The following is a 22,349-nucleotide window of genomic DNA, read 5'->3' as shown; positions in this document are numbered from 1 at the left end:
AATGAAACAAGAGAACTCAATTTTAGGAAATGTTATCGTTATTATTCATGCACGTACACAGGAAGAAAAGAATGCTTGGAAAGTCCAAATTTAAGTCAGAATATTAAAAATTTTCATCTCGCTCTTCGCTCTCGATCCTGTTCATGGTTAGATAAGACTAGTGCTTAGAATGTCCAATCAAGGAGATCACCCCTTTAGAGGTGATATATCCTTGGTCCAACTTTGGGTCGAAAGATTAAAAAAATTTCAGCTTTGGCTTCGCGCTCGCATAAAATGTTGAGATAGATAAGGTGACGATTATGTTCATGGTAAGATAAAGTGCTTATAGAATGTCCAACTTTGGGTCGGAATATCAAAAATTTTGAGCTCGCGCTTCGCTCTCGCATAAAACGATTTGTTGGATACCCATCCTGTTCATGATTACCAATAGTGCTCAGAATGTCCAGATTTTAGGTCAGAATATCCAAAATTTTCATCTTGCTCTTTGCGCTCGCATCAATTGATTAGTATGGTAATAATATACTGTTCAGGGTTAGATAATAAAGTGCTTAGAATTTCCAACTTCTCTCCTGTTTATGATGACTAAAAATGCTTACTCGAATGTCCAAGTTTTAAATCAGAATATAAAAAAATGTTCAGCTTGCACTTCGCATCAATTGTTTAGATAAATACTTTTCCTGTTCATGGTCACAAAATGTGCTTACAAAACGTGCTTACAATGACAAGTTTTCTGAATATAAAAAAAAATTCAGTTCGCGCTTCGTGCTCGCATCGATTAATTAGATGTCCATCCTGTTCATGATTACAGAAAGTGCGCTTAGGATGTCCAAATTTTAAGGCATAATCTCAAAAAAAATCAGCTTGCGCTTCGCACTCACATCAATTGCTTAGTTAGATATACCCATCCTGTTCATGGTTACAACAAATTAATGCTTAGAATTTCCATTTTGTTTCGGAAATTTGGTTTGTCAGCTCGCGCTTCGCGCTCGCATAAAATATGGAGAAGGTGAAATCCATGAAAAAAAATGTTTCCCCCTCTTTCAAATTTTGAAGCCCCACGTTCATAATACACCATGATTGAGTTAGAACAACGGGAATCGGTGTTTCCAAATTTCCATTTGCACGAACAAAAAACTATTTTAAGTGAGTTATTCTGGCTTTTACTGCTATCTACATTTTTGGAGAACAAAGTTCATATCTTATATTATTATCCAGTTTTTCTTCCTTATAATGATAATTATGATACCTTGTGCTAATATGATTATTGCATGGTCGATAAAAGGTTGCGTGGAAACGTGCTTTTCCTGGGCCCGTGCATGGTTCAAGCCATACGCGAGTCACCACTAAAATTCGGACTACCTTGGTCACATTTGCTCTACGGCGGGCGTACGGCGGCCGTAGATACCTGAATTCGAGAGATTTCTGCGGCGGCCGCAGAAAATCTGCGGTGGCCGCAGGGTCGACGTACGGCGGATTCCTATTTTTTACCGGCCGTAGGGGTGGCCGTAGAATTTTAACGCGGAGTTAAAACATTTTTTTTTTTCTACGCTCGCCGTAGAAATTAGACTAGCCGTAGGCATGGCGTACGTAGAACGGTCTACGGCGGCCGTACGGTGGCCGTGCGGCTGCCCTTGTGTTTTCTTCCCTCCTTTCCCCTTCTCCTTTGTGTTATCTGCTCGGGAGGCACCAGGCGCGTATCTAGAATTTTGCACCTCGGGGCCGACCTTTAATTTTGGCCCTTTGTACTTTTCGAGAAAAAAAATGGCGACCCCTCCTCGTCAGGCAAACATGCAGGTGCCTAAAATGCATGTTAAATTATCTTATTTCATAATCACATGAAAAAGTGCAACTGCAGATAACTTTTTTAATGATGACTTGATAAAAAGCAAACTATCCATGAATATGATGTAATACCACTTTTTTTAAAGAACAAATGTGACCAGGAAGCATAGATATTGCCCTTTCATCAGAGTAAGCCCTATACTATAGAATTATGTGGATGGGCGCTTTTATTTCTTTACCAATGGTGGATTTTGCTTTCGCAAATATATAGGGAGGAGGGGGTATTTTCATTCAATATATTTTCCCGATCGGGCGTCATGGTATAGTGGTTACGACTCTCGTCTTTCAATCAGAGTGATTCGAATCCAAGCCATTGCGTGTTTTCCTTCCGCAAGAAATTTACTAACATTGTGCTGCACTCGACCCAGGTCAGGTGAATGGGTACCCGGTAGGAAGAAATTCCTCGAATGCTCGAGCGCTCGATCAAGGTATAGCCGTGCTAAAGCCGGGGTTATAATAACATTATCATGTTAAACAGGGCCCGCTGGGAGAACAATTTTTAGATCTAAAGCGGCTAACCTGGGTAAAATATGACGTTATTATTATTATTATTATTATCATTATTATTATTATCATTATTATCATTATTATTATTATGGGGAGTTAAATGCTGATTTTTTTTTTTTCCTAGGGTGTAGTTCTTACTTAAGACTAACGCGTTTATTAACAAAAGAAAAGAAAAAAAAAGAAATGAAAAGAATAAAAGAGAAAAGAAAAGAAAAAGAATAGGAAAAAAAGAGAAAAAAAAAAATAATAAAAAAATAAGAGGAAAAAAGAAAAATAAAAATAACAAGAAAAGAAAAGAAAAGAAAACAGAATAAAAGAAAACTAACAAGAATAACAAGCTGTTGAAAATGAACAAAAGCTGTGGCAAAAATAGTCAATCCTGACTGGTTGCCAACCAAGGAAAGAAGAAGAAGAAGAAATCTTAACTTTATTCATACAAACACGTTAACATGGTTAAGGGAGATTTATTTCATAAGTCCAAATAAATAATGCGAACGCGATTTTTGATAGCTTGTGTATAGACCTGAAATAGAATATTCTGAGAAGTTCTGTAAGTATGAGCAGGATGGGTATCTATCTCTCTGTCAGCGCGAGCTGAAAATTGTTTATATTCCAAAATGACCCAAAGTTTGGAAATTCTAAGCATTATTGGTAATCATGAACAGGATGGGCACTTAAAAATCATTCGATGCGAGCGCAAAGCGCAAGCTGAACTTTTTTATATTCCGTTCCAAAACTAGACATTCTAAGCAATTTAGGAAATCATTAGGTATTCATTAACAGGATGTCCATCTAACTAATCATTCGATGCGAGCGCGAAGCGCGAATCACCCCAAAGGTCGAATTTGCCCCACCCCCTTCCTAGGTCGAACATTACTGATCGTATAATATTCAGATCAGTGTAGCATTAATTTGGCGGCCACCCTTCCTAGGTCGAACATCAATTTGGCGCCCCCGCACTTTTATTACTTTCCCCCCTTTCTCCTTTTCTCTTCTCTCCTTTTCCCTTCTTCTTGTTTCCTTCTCTCTTTCTTTTCTCCCTTTTATCTTTCTCTTCTTTCCCCCTCCTTTTTTATCTCCCTTTTCTTTCCCTTTCTTTCCTCCCTCTTTTTGGCGCCCCCTCGTTCGCCTACCCGCAGTGGCGTAACAGGCGGGGGGGGGGGGCAGGGGGGGGCAAGCTGCCCCCCCTGGCGGAACTCACCGGGAAAATGAAAAAAAAACGGGAAAAAGAAAAAAAAGGGGGGAAGAAAGGAAAAGGGAAAGGAAAGAAAAAAGGGGAAAGGGGAAGGGGAAAGGAAAAGGGAAAAGAAAACTAAGAAAAAAAAGGGAAAACGGAAAGATAACGGGAAAAGGAAGGAAAGAAGAACAAGTAAGAAAGAACAATTCTCCGCGATATACAAATACATTAGCATGATTAGTAAGACAGGGAAATAAATTAAAGATGACAAAAAGGCAAACAAAAGCGGGAAATAAAGACAGAATGGAATTAGCCAAAATCTAAATTGGAAAATAAAGAATATGGACAAGATGACGTACACTACCGGGCTGCCGAGGATTGAGATAACGAGTGGGAAGAAAAATTGATGGTATACAGTGCGTCCCAGAAAAAACGAAACCGAGATTTAGCGATGATTTATCATAACTTAATCATAAATAAAATAGACAAATGACCTACCAATGTAAAGCTTAGAATCTCCTCTTTCATCTGGTATTACTGGTATTATTCCTCATTCACGCATGATTGAGCAAAAACAATTCGAAGAAAGGATGCCAAAAACTCATTTGGCGGGGGTATCTGAATTTCAAAAAGAAAATCACATGACTAAAAAGTTCAATATCTTCTCTTTTCTTTGATACCTAAATCACAGAAAATTGTCATGTAGTAAAAAAGTTATGATCCCTCGAAACAATGCTTGTATTTCCATAATTTCATTAAATAAACGTGTTTTCACCGGTTTCCCACAGAAGCTATCGCACGGTAACAAAAGACTTAATGCATGGCTGATCGTCAACAAAACGGAGTGTCGAGTGAGTTTGAACGCTAGCCTGTAAAACCTCTTCATTTTATGAAATTATTGAAATTCAAGCCTTATTTCAAATAACCAGAACTTTGTTATTTCTTGACCATTTTCTGTAATTGAGGTATCAAATTAAAGAGCAGATATTGAACTTTTTAAAAATGTGGTTTTCTTTTTAAAACCCAGATACGGCCCGCCAAGTGACTTTTTGGTATCCCCTTTTCAAATTGTTTTTGCTCACCCATGCGTGAATGAGAAATAATCTAAGTAATTACAGATGAAAGAGGAGATTATAAGCTTTAAAATGGTAGGTCATTTGTCTATTGTATTTGCGATTAAGTTATGATAAATCATCGATAAATCTCGGTTTCGTTTTTTCTGGGACGCACTGTATAGCATAATGTCGTATGAAAGTCTATCATAAACTTGCTAAATCTCCAAAGGCTCTGTCCAAGAGTCAAAACCCCGTGCAGTGGGGGCTCTTCATCTGTAACCTTTAATGGGTTCTATAACGGGCCCCTATATGGACCCTTCCTGCATTAAGCTTTACGTTAAAGCACTGGCGTACCGGGGGTGGTTCCACAGCCAAGGGGAAATAAAAGAAAATAAAGGAGGCAGCGAAATGAGATGAATGAAAAAAATATATGATATGATATTTGCTATTAATAATGATGTAAAAATCTATCACATAATTAGAATTTCATTTTAACAGGCCATTTATTTTCTGGCTCGCTTCGCTCGATCGCTGGCGACTTTTTACAAATTTTCCCACATTTGCTATGGTATGCCCCTCACAATATTTGGATGATTACGATACACAACTGCATTGAATTTATGTGTTGTGTGAAAGCTATATAAATATACACGCAATTTGATTATAATAAGTGGCCATCTGTAAGGTTTAAAATGGCTTTGATATCAAGAGGTTTCGGGGCTCTGCCCTGAACCCCACACATAAAGCACTGTTATATGGATGAGTTTGGACCATGACCCCCAAAAGTTCTACAACCAAACAAAAAAAAATTGAGGAAAGAAAGGAAAGTGTATTATATTTTTCTGAATATCACGTTAAAATCTATCTTAGAAAAGGTGATTTTTTTTTATCTCGCTCGCTTCGCTCGCTCGGGACCTATATTAAGCTACTTCTTGCCACAAGCGCCATACTCGGCCCGCCACTCGAGCATATAGAGCTTCGCCCCGATGCTCACAATCATAACAAAAATCCTGTTACCGTGGCGTTAAAAAAAGAGAGAAAAAAGGAAAAAGAGGAGGGTAAAATATGATATCATCTTTTTAACATTATGTCAAAATCTATCACAAAATTTGATTTTTGCAATAAAAATGTCAAAAAATTTTGCTCGCTCACTTTGCTCGCTCGCATATATATATATATATATATATTGCCCGATAAGCCATATCGCCCCCTCGAAATTTTTTGCCTTATGACGACATTGCCTGTTCCATGATATGACCGGGAAATTTTTGGCTCTTGCCCCCCCTGGCCACCGACCCCTGTTACGCCGCTGCCTACCCGGGGGCCGGCCCAGACCCCGAAACCCACCCCCTCCCTCCCGCCCAGAATACGCGCATGGGCATGGTGCGACACTTTGAAAACTTTCTGAAATGAAATGTCTGATGTAAAATATCATGATGAGTGTGACAAGCAATTCATGGTATACTCACTGTATAGGCCTCCTGCGGCTGCCGTGAGGGCGCCTTGCGGCCATCTCGCGTCTGCCATAGTATTTGTCAAAAACCTACGGCCAGCGCAGTACGTCATGATTTCAAGGACATACGTCAGCCGCAGATTTTTTTTCTCCATAAATTAAAAAATACGCCGTGCGGCGACCGTAATATATTATGTGACCGCTAAGTGGCCGTGGAAATTCTGCGGCGACCGTAGAATAGACCATGCAGTTCGTAGTTACATCAGGGACAATTTTGGTCAAATGACCTTTCATTTATTTCATTATGATAGGCAGATTTCAAAGCAGGATATAACATATGCATGCCTTACATAGCAGGATGAAGAAATTGAATTATACCAGGTGACTAGAATAGCACACCATTGAAGACTCCATGAAGGTATTTGTTGCATTTCTACTTTGAATGCATATTGATAGCATGTTGTACAATGTAGCCTACTTGGCAGACTGCAGTGAAATACCAGTCGTGGACGCATTTTTGTTCTTTGTGGATGCAAATGAAAAACACAATTGAAAATAATATATGAATAATTAAGACACCAAAGTTGGTGCTTATCTCATTAAATTTTAAACCACCATGCCACTTTAGTATACAAATGACCTTTATCTGATCATGCGCAGAATCTTCTGATCATGCGCAGAATGGAACTACGCTACTCGCCGTAGAAATTTTAGAATCTACGGCGGCCGTAGCAAATGTGACCAAGGTATAGTCTAATATTGATAAACACACACACAGGGGCAGCGCCAATGTATTTTGAGGTGATGGGGATGCAAGACGACCAAACTTTATACCCAATTGCATTAAAGGGTGGGATTACACGACTCTCTTTTATGCTCTTCTTCTTTCTCTATTCACTTTTCTTTCCCCCGTTTCTGTTTTTTTTTCACTGTACTATAGTTGAAAATTGTAGACCACCCCCTGCCTACACAAGTCTCCTTCCATAAGATATTTATAAATTCTCATTCTCGAGCCAAAATAATAAGCCAGTTCGTAGTTCCTTTCTGCGCATGATCAAAATATTCTACGCATGATCAGAGGAAGGTCATTTGTACTAAAGTGACATGGTGGTTTAAAATCTAATGAGATAAGCATCAACTTTGATGTCTTGATCATATTCTTTTGAATAGTGGTTTTCATTTACATCCACAAAAAACAACAATGCGTCAACGAACGACTGGTATTTCACAGTTTGCCAAGTACATTGTGCAACATGCTATGATATGCATTCAAAGTAGGAATGCAACAAATGCCTTCATAAAGTGTTCATTGGTGTGCTATTCTAGTCGCCTGGTCTATTCAATTTCTTCATCCTGCTATGTAAGACAAGCTTACGTAATATCTTGCTTTGAAATCTGCCTATCATAAGATCATAATGAAAGAAATGAAAGGTCATTTGACCAAAATTGTCCATGAAGTAACTACGAACTGGTCTATTGTTGTTTTGGTTGCCTCATTATTTTGTCCCGGGGTAAACTGAATAACACTCTCTTATAGAATGTTTTTTTAATAGACGTATTCAATATAATATATTATATTGAGACAATCACCAATAATACAGGGAATGAATGAGCCTATGATTTCATTTATAGGCTTATAGAGAATCGAAAACGTTTTTTGAAAGGAAATTAATTACTTGTTTTGCGACTTGGTAACATAATACAATGTAGTATGAATATACATACTGAGTATAGTGAATTACATGTAGTGTGTTATCATTCAAGTGACAATACTATGTAGTATTGTACACAGCTCAGAATGCTGCATAATGCTGGCCAGATGGAAGTTGTTTAGGACTTGAGGTAGTGGCGCTACTATAAGGCTTTCTGTCTACTTTAAAACAATTAATGATAATTTATACATCATGGAGCTGGCCACGGAGGATTATCTATTGTCAATACAATTTGATTCTCCATTTAATTTTTTATATTTACATAAAAATATAAGTGATAGACTTGACAATGGCAGATGACAAACATGAAACAAATATAAACCATGTTATTTAAAAGACCTCAGTAAAAATCATGTAACAAAAACAGGCCACTGTGCAAATTATACTACCATAGGAATTTATCAAACTTTATTTCATTGATAATTCACTGCTGAACTTGATAAAAACAAAATGAAACATAATTATTCAAATTGAAAAAAGAGAAATATTTTTCACAGTTTACAAAGCAAGGAATATGCCAACAGCCCAACACCACGACCGGGATCCATCTTTATTTCAATTTTACAATTCTAATTCATACAATACAAACAACAAGAAGTTGCACTCTACGAAGAGCTACGAAGAGCTTTAAAGGACAAGTCCACCCCAACTAAAAGTTGATTTGAATAAAAAGAGAAAAATCCAACAAGCATAACGCTGAAAATTTCATCAAAATCGGATGTAAAATAAGAAAGTTATGACATTTTAAAGTTTTGTTTACTTTCACAAAACAGAATTATGCACATCCTTTTCGGTATGCAAATGAGGAGACTGATGACGTCATCCACTCACTATTTCTTTTGTATTTCATTATATGAAATGAAATATTCAAATTTCTCCTCATTGTCAAGTCAAACAAAGATTAATTCCTCCCTGAACATGTAAAATTAGCATTATTTAATACTATATATATGGTTCAGTCAAGTTGGTCCTTTTTGTAAAATATGTAAACCAAAATGAAATATTGTATAATTCAAACAATAAAAACCAAAAGAAATAGTGAGTGAAGGGCATCATCGACTGTCTCATTTGCATGTCACTGATTTGTGCATATATCATTGTTTTGTGAAAAATAAGCGAAACTTTAAAATGTCATAACTTTCTTATTTTACATTCGATTTTGATGAAATTTTCAGTGTTATGCTAGTTGGGTTTTTCTTTTTTTTATTCAAATCAACCTTTTTTGGGGGTGGACTTGTTCTTTAAAGAGCATGTATAGTGACTGCACTTCGGAGTGCTGATTTTGTCTCGTTCAAATTTGAACTAGACATATCAGCTCTCCGAAGTGCAGTCACTGTACACGCTCTTTAAGAGCTCAATTAGCTCTTTGTTTTTTTAGAGTGTACATACAGGAACATTATCATGATTTATTGTACAGAAAAAAATCGCTATATGAGATTGCAATAGTATGGATGAAGATTACACAACGCCACAGAATTTAGCCATGAAATAGAGGCAATGTATGGCTATTATAACTCTTGCCATGGATTGTATACAAACATAAATCTATTGCATGTCAACGAGTAACAAGCAACCTTTCATGTCCTTTCTTTCTTTCTTTCTTTCTTTCTTTCTTTCTTTCTTTCTAGTACAACATAATAAAAATATTACTTGTATTTGCCAAAACATTTCAACGAGAAATGACGAAGGAGTTGAATAGCAGATTATAAAACTTGGGAAACATTGAGGAGTGGGGAGGAGAGGTATGAGAACGTGGGTAAGTTTGTATAATGTGGGTTGTGTGTGTGTGTGTGGGTGTGTGTGTGTGTGTGTGTGTGTGATGGAGGAAGAGAGAGAGAGAAGGGGGGAATTGAGGAAGGGGAGAGAATGTGAGGAGATATCGGGGGTAGAACAAATAAAAGACAGTATTGAAAAATGTTGAACACATGCATGTTATTACTATTTTAAACATCGGTTTTAAATCATACACTTGGGTGAGTTACACAATCGTCACAATGAATTGTCAAACTGCAAAGCGGTACCAATTAAGCGCGAGAAATATAGCATGCGGATCGTAATCGATATACGTTCTAAATCTGAAACAGTGGTGCAAATACTCTTAGTCCTTCCTTAAATTTCACCACATCAAGGAATGACATATTATCATTATGATAAACCTATCCAGGGAAACGGGAAGTTGCATCTGAAAAAGTACACCTCCAACATTCTTCTTCGCCCCTTTTATTATTATCATCATTATTTTTATTTATCATTATTATTATTATTTTGGGATCATACTTCTAGAGAATTCTAGAGAAAAATATTCTGAAGCAAAACAATTTTGAAGAAATAGACAATTTTCCGAGCCCTTTATACAGCGCGTATCAAAAAAAGTTTACACTTTGAAAAAGCCCTTGAAATTAAAAAGTATACAACATGTGGGTAATTCTTTCACATATAATCTTAGGTTTGGGTCTCATCTATCCAATGAAAGTAAAAGTTTTGACAGAATGTTACACTTGAGTGAGCACTGTCCATTTTTGTAAAGCTCGCAGAAATCTGTTTGCGCAGAAATGCTCGTTTTCACGCTGTGTCAAGGGGAAAGGGCGAAATCAAATTTACCCTGCTAAACATTTCTCAAACATTTTCCTTGCACTCTTAGTCAATTGAAATAAAACAGATACATTCAAGCATTTTGTAACAATTTTGCCACCCAAATTGAAATTACAACACTTAGTAAGCATGCACAACCTTTACCCTTTTTGTGCCAGCTGGATCTGAGGACATAACTAAATCTGAACAAAAGTTTATATCAGACACCTCCAGCATTTTTTGACTAAGTTGTTATCATTTAAAGTGGGTTTATACATTTCATTTTTCATTTAATACTTGTTTCTCCACACCTTTTCCAAGCTTGACAATGAATAACAAAATGAAAATCAAGCCTAAGCCATTTCATGTAAATCACAGCTCAGTGTATTAAAGCAAATATCGTCACGATGGCCTCGGTGTGTGGGGGAGTGGGGTGGGGCGCAATGCACTCTTCAAAGTGTTTTGGGCAAGGAAACAAGTTAAAAAGGTAAAAGATATCTTCAAATCAATTTTACTAGCTAAATTCAACGTGTTCTTCATGATTAAGGTTTACTATTATTCGCATAACTATTTCAAAATTCTGCGCAAATCATTTTTCACTAACTTTTCAAAAGTAAGTGGTGCTCACTCAAGCGGAAATATTTTTCGACAGTTATTTCGTCATTTGCTTAGATGGATCTGTACCAATGTTAAAATGTGGAAAAATCTTCAGGACATTACAAATGTATAATTTTACAGGATTTTTTCTAAGTGTAAACTTTTTTTTGATACGCACTGTATAAAGTACATTAAACTATGGAGCTGTCACATGAAGGCAAACTATGATACAGTACATATGTATGTCATTACTGAATGTGGAGCAAAACGTATTTTACTTGCGAGTAAAAACAATAATCGTGATATGTAAATGCAAATATCTATACAGCAGTCAAATTGACAGTAAATTGATTAAATTCACCTTCCCTAATTTTCAGTTTCATTTTCTGATAACGGTCAGTACTTGAAAGTTAAAATCATAATGACTTCATAAAATCAAATTCGATTTTAAACAAATTAATTTCCAAAAGAAAAACAAATATGATACATACATGTATAATACAACTCAATATCAATATATAAAGAAATGTGCAAACATCGAATACTAGTTTACAACAATTAATAAAACACACTTTGAATAGAAATACACCAATGAGGGATAAAAACAAAGCTTCCATAACACAACCCCTCCCCGCTCCCCCCAAAAAATCAATTGCTATTTGCCCACGAAGATATACTAATGATAACAAAAAACGAAAAGAAGAAACATGTAGGCAAAACAGAACGAAAGAAGGCTACTTCATAGAAGAAATGTTGCTATCTTATGAATGTAAGCAAATTAATACTTTAGTTGGGTATAATTAGGAACCTAAGATAACATGAAGAAAAGGTGACCTTTCTGCTTTAATCGATATCATAATAGAGCAATGAGTGTCAAGATTCAAAACCAATGAAACACAACAATTATTGTTGAAGTTATATTCCTGTCCTTTTTTGCGTTCTCTGAACGACAAAAATTGATCTGATGAAGAAAACAACCTATAATATAAGTTAACACACAAAATGGAAAAGAATGTAATTTCATAATTGTTCTCCTTGGCCCTCAAGAGTGCAAATCAACCAATTGCAGTACAAGATAAGTGAGGATTTTTTTTTCCTTTTTACTAACGGGGTCATAATTTTAAAGCCAATCAGTGAAATCTCGATACTTAGATTTGGAGTTATAGTTCAGAGCATGAAGCTTGTCTTGAATGCATTTATTGGTAATTCATTTCACTGTCTATTGTGTTTATACCATGCACTTATATACGAAGGAAATAAATCAAAATTGAGGGATATGAATAATATTGTGTGGCTTGTTTCATCACATCGGGTTGGGTCGGGCAATCGCGTATACAAGACTGGCTTTGCTATATATTTTCACAAAACATCGGGTAAACTGGACCCGTCCTTTCGGGAATTTAGGGTGCCCTTTTCTCGAATGGTCGGGTCAATATTGAATCCGACGTTTCGGGGATTGAGGGGGCCAGTTTCTCGAATCGTCGGGTTTTGCGATTGCCCGACCCGATGTGATGACACAAGCCGATGTAATCTAGCTAGTTTGGTGAAGAAGTGTAGGTCCTAGACTGGAATATAGAGATAGCCTTCAGGAGCCTTGAATAGTGAGTCTCTCTCACTATCATTCTCTATCGATAAGTGTCTTTTATTATGGAAGTAACATTACTCCACCTGTTAATTGTCTAGCCATCCTTAACAAATCTGGCATCATTTCTCTGTATCGCCTCAATCTATGAAGAAATGACATTATACAATAACTCGGTAGTTCTTACTTCATTTGTTAAGAACCCTCTGCTTCAAAAACATTAAGCAAATTCAATTAAAGCACAAAATAACGCTTTCTTGAAGCAATGTTTATAAATCATCCGGCTGCTCATATCGGGAGTCATCTTAACACTGCTTATCTAAGTTCAGTACATACCTCGCACGATTTCACATTTTGTTTTATAACGTTATATTTCTAATTTATGATTTTCTATCTTGGCGCAACAGTTTTTTTGTTGTTGCCTTTATTATGTATCATAATCCCCGCAATTGTCATTGTATTTTTCTTCATGCTATATTTTACCAGTATTCCCAGTGCATCGGTTGGTTGGGCGGAGGGACCATCAGGTCAAAGTGATTAAGTTTGCTCTCCTCTTCCCTGGCCACCTTAGTGGTGCACTGGGCAAACTGCTATCAAATATTGCAGGTATACTTGTATAATTTTTATGTCATTTTATGTAACGATTGATATTGCTTTGTAATCTTGAATATGTTTGAAGTGCCGAATAAATAACAAATAATAGATAAATAAATATTGATTAATTCCCCAAAAGTGCAGTAAAAATGAACAACCTGTATTATTGTATAATACTGCTTTTGCCATGTTAGAATAATAATGGTGCTCTCTGATATGCCTAAGACCCCTAAAACCGAACCAAGACATCATTCATATGTTAAAGGAGAATGAAACCCTTGAAACCAGCTGAAACCATATCAAAGAGAAAAATCAAAGAAACATATTGTTGAAAGTTTGAGGAAGATTGAATGAATAATAAGAAAGTTATGAGCATTTGAATATTGAGATCACTAATGCCATGTAGATCCTCCCATTGGCAATGCGACCAAGATCTGTGATGTCACACACGTACAACTCCCTCATTACTTTAGTACTTATTTCACTTATATTCTCACTTTTATAGAGTCTATCACAAGGTGAGGTGTTCTCTTTATGAGAGGACAAGTACAGAGGTTTCACAACATTATATCATCGATGAATCGTTTGTCATATGATTAGAATGAGCAAAAAGAGATGTTTTGGGGTATATTTTCAGTGTCCAAAAGGGGAGAGTTGTTCATCTGTGACATCATAGATCTTGGTCGCATTGCCAATGGGAGGATCTCCATAGCATTAGTGATCTCGACATTCAAATGCTCATAACTCTTCTATCGCTAGTCCTATTTTACTCAAACTTTTGTTGATCTTATTCTTTGATTTTTCTGCTTTCACAAAAGCTAACTTGCTCCAAGAGTTTCATTCTCCTTTAATAGATGGTATATTTGTTGTCACTGATTCAATATATTTTTTCATAAAGAGATACGAATATTGGGTTCAATATTAATATACCAATTGGAAGTCCATTCGATACTATAACAACAAGTTTAGGCGCAGCTCTATGAGCCTTTGAAAAAGGGACAATAGAGCCTATTTTCAATCCTTGAAAATATCACTTTCGTCAAGAGTGATCAAAATGAGTTCATTTTTGCCAAGAACTACACAAATGTCTCCATTCGACTCAACGGTAATGGACAAACGGGTTCGCTGATGGGTTGATTGAGAACTTTGACTTGTTGATCCAAATCTGAAATTAGACGTAGAGGCGGTTGCTGTCTCATGTTGTGGCTTGGAAAAGTCGGGCGACACCGTACATGCCGTAGGTCCTCCAAGCATACATGTACGCCTACCATGCATGGGTGTAGATGGGGCAGTGGAAAAACTAAACTCAGTAATAAATATAGTATTCAGTCCAGTCGTGGTTTGTGGTAAGTTAGGAGGATCTTTTGATTCTCTATTCCTGAAAATAGTTTCTTGAAGATTCCCTTCCTTGTCCAAAATTCGGAGAGAAATTTTGGATTCTTGACTTGAAAGGAGGAATATTCGTCCCTCATGTTCGCATGCTAATGCCGCACTTTCCCAGACAACTCCTCTGTCACTGAAGATGCATTTAACATTCTGTTCACTGTCGATGAGATATACTGAAGATGGTTTGCAGGCAATGAGGAAGGTTTCACACGGGCTTGTATTGCGGGTAGTGATCGCCAAAGGAACAATGTTACCAATGGTTTTGCTTGTCAAGACAGTATTATCCGGTGCTATTTCAAGCAAGTTGTCCAAACCTTCACTGACAATGTAAATGTATCCGTTCATGTTGACAGTCAGACAGAATTCTTGACAGATGTCAGCTTTGAGTTTGCGGTATTCCTTCTGTTGAAGTAGTAAAGGTGAAGACCCTTTCCATAGTTCGTTTCCTATAACAGAGCATATTTGTCCATTTGGTAGAATACCATATGGACATGAAGGGTTTTTCGCTGAATAGCGAAGACGATTGTTGCCGAAAGAAACGCCATGACGGGCATGACGGCCGGCAGTAGGGTCTACTCGCGACATCTTCGGGACTTCATGACAAAATACACGCCCATCTTGTGCTGCACATATAACACTTAAGGAACCATTCTGTACCTTACCTACTGTCAAATAGCTTTTTGCATGCGGCACATTCTGTTGCTTGAAAATTCGCTCTTGCTTTACAAGATTTAGCGATTGATGATGAGTAGAACAACTTTGAACACAGTTCAGTCTCAGTGTCTCGTAATTCATTTTAATGCTGTCAAGTGTGAAAGCGTCAGATTCAACACTTGTAAGCCTTTGAACCGACTGCACCAGTCCGTGTTGCTTTTCAGCCACCTCAAAGTCGTCCTTCGATGAGGAGACCTGATGAAGTTCCATTGAAACATCCTCTACATCTTTCTTCATTGATCTGTTTCTCTGTTCGATATCGTCTACGAGGCCTCGATTCTGATTTATGTATGTTTTGCTCTGTTTGAGAAGGAATGCCTTGATTTTAGCAACTTCATTCTCGATCGCTTGATCGATTTCTCTACTTTTCTGATCTAGTTCTTGCTTTACACCACCTATCTTGACAAGGAAAGAATCAACATCTTTGCCCTTGACATTAACTTTTGTGACTAGATCAGCAATATCGCGCCGATGCTCTGGAATAATATCTCTCAAGTACACGCACTCATGGCCATCAACTTTCGAGTGATCAAGAACAGTGCAGTCTGCACAAATGCACTTTTTGCAGGTCTTGCAATAAAATTTTAACCGTTCATCATGTCGAGAGCATTTGCGAATAACGTCCCTCGTTCCTGGAACAGCAATTCCACTAGAGAGTTCCGTTAAAGGAACTACCTGATGGTGGCGGCAAGTCGGTATGTTAGGATGAAATGCTGCACACTCCTGGCACATCTTTAAATCACAGTCCTCACAGAACAATCGAGGTTTGGAAGATTTACACAAAGAACATTGTTTTTGCTTTTCTCCGGCTGTTGAATCCTTTCCTCCCTTGTTCAGTGCCTCAAGAAGTTTGTTGGCGCGGAAGTCTGGTTTGAGTCCGGTGATCCCATCATTAGGAATGACAGTTCTTTCGCGACATGTAGGACAATGAAGGGATCCAGCATCCAAATGTTGGTTAGCATATTCCTTTAGGCAAAGCTCACAAAAACTATGAAGACATGTTAACATGCGAGGAGACCTGAGTCTATCAAGACATATGCTGCATTCGAGTTCTTCTGAGATAACGTCTCCAATTTGCTTAGAAAGAGCCATTTTGAAAAAAAAAAAACACGAACAATTCCGCCTATAACGCCAACTTTTCAATAACGATGTTCATGTATTCATATAATTATGAAAAGCTAATCACTTTGCTTAAATGATATAATGTGTTTATTCACATGACAGGACGTTCTTCTGATCAAACATACAAAGTCCATCTAAACTACAGTGCGTATAAAAAGAAACGGGACAGATTTGAAAAGTCTATACAATTTTTGTTTCAAATTATGATGTCTATATTTTGATGTTAAAGGAGAATGAAACCCTTGAAACCAGCTGAATCCATATCAAAGAGAAAAATCAAAAAAACATATTGTTGAAAGTTTGAGGAAGATTGAATGAATAATAAGAAAGTTATGAGCATTTGAATATTGAGATCACTAATGCCATGTAGATCCTCCCATTGGCAATGCGACCAAGATCTGTGATGTCACACACGTACAACTCCCTCATTTCTTTAGTACTTATTTCACTTATATTCTCACTTTTATAGAGTCTATCACAAGGTGAGCTGTTCTCTTTATGAGAGGACAAGTACAGAGGTTTCACAACATTATATCATTGATGAATCGTTTGTCATATGATTAGAATGAGCAAAAAGAGATATTTTGGGGTATATTTTCATTGTCCAAAAGGGGAGAGTTGTTCATCTGTGACATCATAGATCTTGGTCGCATTGCCAATGGGAGGATCTCCATAGCATTAGTGATCTTGACATTTAAATGCTCATAATTTTTCTATTGCTAGTCCTATTTTACTCAAACTTTTGTTGATCTTATTCTTTGATTTTTCTGCTTTCACAAAAGCTAACTTGCTCCAAGAGTTTCATTCTCCTTTAATAGATGCTCTCAAGTCTTATCTTTCAAATGCCATTAAAAAATAGTTTTGTTCATGCTTGAGCAAACACGGAATGTTTTTGTCTGGAGTTAAAAAGGAGGCTTGCGCCAAAATGGCATAAAATGATAAATATGATCAAAATGTATTTTTAAATCTATTCATTTGCTTGAATTGTTCTGTTTTAATACTTTTAATATGTTCCCTTTTAGCTTTGAATATTCCTTCTTTAAGCAAATTTTTTTTTCAACCGAAGTATGGGAGAGCGTGTATTTTTTAAAATCCTTTCATTGTGTGCTACAAAGGTTATGGTGCCTTTTAAACAGTGCCATACAGATGGGCAGGGGCTCAGGGATGCCCCCCCCCCCCAATAAAAAAAGTCATGACCGTCAAGAAAAAAGTGGAAAGGAAATAAAAGAAAGATAGAAAGTGAAATATCATATAATTTTTTAATATTATGTCAAAATCTATCACAAAATTGGATATTGCAATAAAATAGTGGAAATGTTTGCTTGCTCGCTTCGCTCGCTCACAACTTTTTAATACATTTTACCCAGGCTGCCATATCTAGCTCCTTCATAGTTGAATCAATACACCATTGCCATTGAAAAACATGAATCCTTTCCTGTTTGTCCTGTCAAGCACATAATCAAACTTGGCCAATGAATCAATAAGCCCTTGAAAATGGATTAATGTCTTTTAAAGGTACCAAAACATCATTTGTTTCGGATTTGAATAATTATAAGTTCTCCCAATTAATAATGCAAATCTCCTGCTTAGGTTGACAAAAAGTTTTCATTTCTTACTTATGAAGGAAAATTCAAATGTGAAAGAAGTTCAAATGAAAAAACAAAACAATTCAAGTAAATAAATAAATTTGTACATAAAATTTGACAGCATAATTCGAAAATTATGGCAAAGATAATGAAAAGGTGAAGAGGAAGTCTGCTGATTAGCAAGAAGTCTGATCATCATATTACTTATATTCTGCCATTTTGGCGCAAGCCTCTTTTTGAACCCACAACAAAAACGTCCCGTGTTCGCTCAAGCATGAACAAAATTTATTTTTTTAAATGGCATTTCAAAGATAAGATGTCGAACGTCTATTAATATCAAAATATAGATATAATTTGAAACAAATTTTTTATATACTTTTCAAAACTGTCCCGTTTTTTTTAATACACACTGTATAGCGGATTTTAAACTGATATAGGATACACATCAATTTTCTATGTTGTATTAAGCTGTATTAATGTACAACAATGCGAGAGTAATACACCCTTTTTCCCTAAATGAAAATATTAATGTATATATCACTTTCTCCCCGGTCTCATTATACTGTGTGCGAAATTATGTAACCAATCTATGTTCAACATGTTATATTTAAAGAATATATATATACCGTATATTATATTTAAATTGAAATAAATTGAAACTTATTGTCTCATGGTAAATAATCATATTCTAAATCACATGGAATATTTTGATGCAACATTTGATATTGCAGTGTTTATCCACCCATAACATAGAATTGTGTTTTGCATTATGGACATCGAGTGGCTTTAAGTAGACTGAAAATATAAGATGAGATGTCTAATCTAGTCATTATTTACAAGAAAGCCTACACCCTGGTCTGGATTTGACAGAAAAATTGATAATCACTAAGAACTGAACAATTGAAGGTATTGATAACAATATCATTTAGACCTTTGAACACTTAATCCGTCAATATCTTCTAAGTTCTTGATTTATAACCCCGCTATCATCTTGATGTAGGCCTATACATGATCATGATACACAATCACAAGAAGATGTGATATCAAGTGCAAATAAAATTCTGTACTGCTCTCCAAGAAGCATCAATAAAGATACTAGCTCCAACACTGTATATGCTTTATGTGTGTTTTATCTTTTGTTTTATATTCATTTTTATGAAGAGCATCTGAACCAATAAAAGAACCTTAATTTGTTTGTTTCTCTGTGTTTCATAAAAAAAAAGAAACCTATGAAGGAAAGGGTACACTTTCTGCTTAAGAACTGCCCCTCCCTGGACATATCGAAATATATGGCCACCAGCATAAAAATGTCAACTACAGGTAATTTTTCCATCCACAGTAACTACCATGTATGGCAACAATGCTCAACAGCCAATCAAAATCATGTATTTCATGGAAACTACTCCTGGATGGTAAAAGGTTACCATATGACCTTTATACCCCCCAAAAAAATCAAAGATAAAGCATCCATTTAAATACAGACATACACACAAAATTGTGAATTCTAGTACTATTTAATAGCATTATTCTGAATAATGTAGAATAGTAAACCATCATGGATATTAGCATCCAACAGTATATAAATTTGACTCACAAAATTACAGTACACAATCATTTGAGATAACAAAATACAATACTTCAACACACAATTTTTGCATAGAATACCCTTTGGATTTCTGAATAAGAGGTACTATGGAAATAATCAATTTCAGACATCATTATTTATTTATTGCATTGTTTGTACATATATAAAAAATATATAAAATGTGTATGTATTAGTTTTAATAATTTGATTTTGTATACATCAATCTCAACCAACACACACCTTTCGAGCATGTTGAAAGTGGCTGTATCATTTCACTATACTAACTCAATATGAAATCATGTTATAATTGTCAATAACTTGTTTTGAATGTAAATTATCTTCTTGCAAGAAATAATAATTGTATAATCATGAAGAGAATAATTCAAAAGAACATTGTGAAAATTAAATTCACTATTGCAATGTTAATAAAATTGCATTTCCATGGCATCATCCTCCCATCTAGCCTAGAACAGATGCAGTAAGCCTGCATGGTCACCAAAATTAATAAAAAGGGGTCATCCTCACATTTATGAAAAAACTTAATTGTCTCAGATATAGCCCCAGAAATCACCATCTCCGTGACAACACCACACAAATAGACAATCAGCTACACTACATTATGTGCCCCAAATGGCCATTAACTCCTCAATAACAATATAAATGCAGATTACAAAATTGTAGTTTTCATATTCAAATCGAAGCATTTACTGGCCACAAGCAATGTAGAGTGTGCAGCCCATATGTGATCTATCCATATCATTGTTCTGGCAAAATGAATCAGAAACTGTTGAAATGACGTGATAAAATAATAACAATATGGCACATTTTCATGCCTAGTATTTTGTTTAAGGCACATAGGTCCTGTTTCTTTAGCTGACATGAAAAGATGTAAAGCTACAGGGCAAAAGATTGTTGAAGCAATGGTTATAGTTCTGTAATAGAATGACCAAACCTTAAACACACCAAAAATTTGCTTTTCACTTTAAAGTTGAAAATAGAACAAGTGGAATGCCTCTGGCCGTCTCACCTGCATCACGCGATTCAATATAGCAGCAGTGCTGATTTTGAAAACTACTATAACTCGCACAAGATGTTCAGTGATACTTGGTTACTCTTATTTCCACGTTTTATGAACTAGACCAATACACTTATAGAGATATGATGGCAATTCAACAAATACCCCCAACGTGGCCAAAGTTCTTTGACCTTACATGACCTTTGACCTTGATCATGTGACCTGAAACTCGCACAGGATGTTCAGTGATACTTGATTACTATTATGTCCAAGTTTTATGAACTAGACCAACACACTTTCAAATTTATGGCTGTAATTCAACAAATACCCCAATTTGGCCAAAGTTCATTGACCCTAAATGACCTTTGACCTTGATCATGTGACCTGAAACTTGCACAGGATGTTCAGTAATACTTGATTACTATTATGTCCAAGTTTCATGAATCAGATCCATAAACTTTCAAAGTTATGATGGTAATTCAACAGATACCCCCAATTCGGCCAAAGTTCATTGACCCTAAATGACCTTTGACCTTGGTCATGTGATGTGAAACTCATGCAGGATGTTCAGTGATACTTGATTAACCTTATGTATAAGTTTCATGAACTAGGTCCATATATTTTCTAAGTTATGATGACATTTCAAAAACTTAACCTTATAGGTTAAGATTTTGATGTTGATTCCCCCAACATGGTCTAAGTTCATTGACCCTAAATGACCTTTGACCTTGGTCATGTGACATGAAACTCAGGCAGGATGTTCAGTAATACTTGATTAACCTTATGGCCAAGTTTCATGAACTAGGTCCATATACTTTCTAAGTTATGCTGTCATTTCAAAAACTTAACCTCAGGTTAAGATTTGGTGTTGACGCCGCCGCCGCTGTCGCCGTCGGAAAAGCGGCGCCTATAGTCTCACTCTGCTATGCAGGTGAGACAAAAATTAGTGGGCATATGATGCCAGGATCTGGATTTTATAATGAATAAATGTCAACAGGATGACCTACAACTTGTTATACAGTTGTTTCCATTTCAAAATGTCAACTTCTCAAGATTTAGACTTTTGTGAGGGGGGTTAGGGGCATTTCATTAAGTTGTCAGGACTAAATAAATAATCAGCTCTGACTATATCAGTGAAGTCCTTGGTTTTCATTGGCTAAGAAGCACTGGTTTCTAATCATTACTATAGTAACTGTCAGAGAATGACAACAGTGCTGTTATGACTAAGAGGCTGTTCACACCGCGAGGGGGGACCGTGGGCGGACCGTGGATCGCGCTATCGTAGCGCGATCCACGGTCCGCCCATTGGCATTCGCCGGATTCACACCGCAGTGAGATAGCGCGGTCTATCGTAACACCCCCTTTTTTGAGAGGTCCTGTTGCCATGACACATTACTTACTATATTTCTATTTTCACGATGTTCCGACGCGTTTTACTCCATAAAATTAGGAGTGTTGAGTTGTACCGATTCAGATTCAGATCGCACCAAAATAGAATGAGTATAAAATTCCCCGCGTGTAGATGACTTCCGGCGTGCTATCGTAGCTCGGGTTCACACCGGCAGAGATAGCGCGATCTAGCGCGCGCTAGACCGCGCTATCTCTCGTGGACCACCCCCAAGAGGTGCTCCAGTGGCACGCCGTTTTGGCTCGCCGTGGCTCGCTGTTGGGCGGACCGAAACGACGTTGTACCTTCCACACCGCAGAGATAGCGCGATCTAGCGCGCGCTAGATCGCGCTATCTCTGCCGGTCTGAACAGGCTCAATGTTCATGAAATGGTGTCTAGGGGTGTTACATCTACATTTGTCTGACCTGCTGGCCAGCACTCATTGATGATTAACTGAGAAGCA

At 36.7% G+C, this 22,349-nt stretch overlaps 1 protein-coding gene across 1 annotated transcript; it reads right to left on the bottom strand.

Moving 5' to 3' along the window:
• Positions 1–8,078: 8,078 nt before the first annotated feature.
• Positions 8,079–18,000, bottom strand: LOC135153589 (uncharacterized). Its single transcript, XM_064096956.1, has one exon. The coding sequence runs from the start codon at positions 16,280–16,282 to the stop codon at positions 14,105–14,107; it is 2,178 nt and encodes a 725-aa protein (XP_063953026.1). The 5' UTR covers positions 16,283–18,000; the 3' UTR covers positions 8,079–14,104.
• Positions 18,001–22,349: the final 4,349 nt, after the last annotated feature.

The sequence above is a fragment of the Lytechinus pictus genome, chromosome 3 (assembly GCF_037042905.1).
Source record: "Lytechinus pictus isolate F3 Inbred chromosome 3, Lp3.0, whole genome shotgun sequence".
In the NCBI taxonomy this organism is placed as follows: Eukaryota; Metazoa; Echinodermata; class Echinoidea; order Temnopleuroida; family Toxopneustidae; genus Lytechinus; species Lytechinus pictus.
Note: the sequence above shows the minus strand (reverse complement) of the source record. Positions and strands in the feature narration are given on the sequence as shown.

Excerpts from the sequence above, each read along its gene's own strand:
- LOC135153589 (XM_064096956.1), bottom strand. The coding sequence starts at position 16,282 with ATGGCTCTTTCTAAGCAAATTGGAGACGTTATCTCAGAAGAACTCGAA.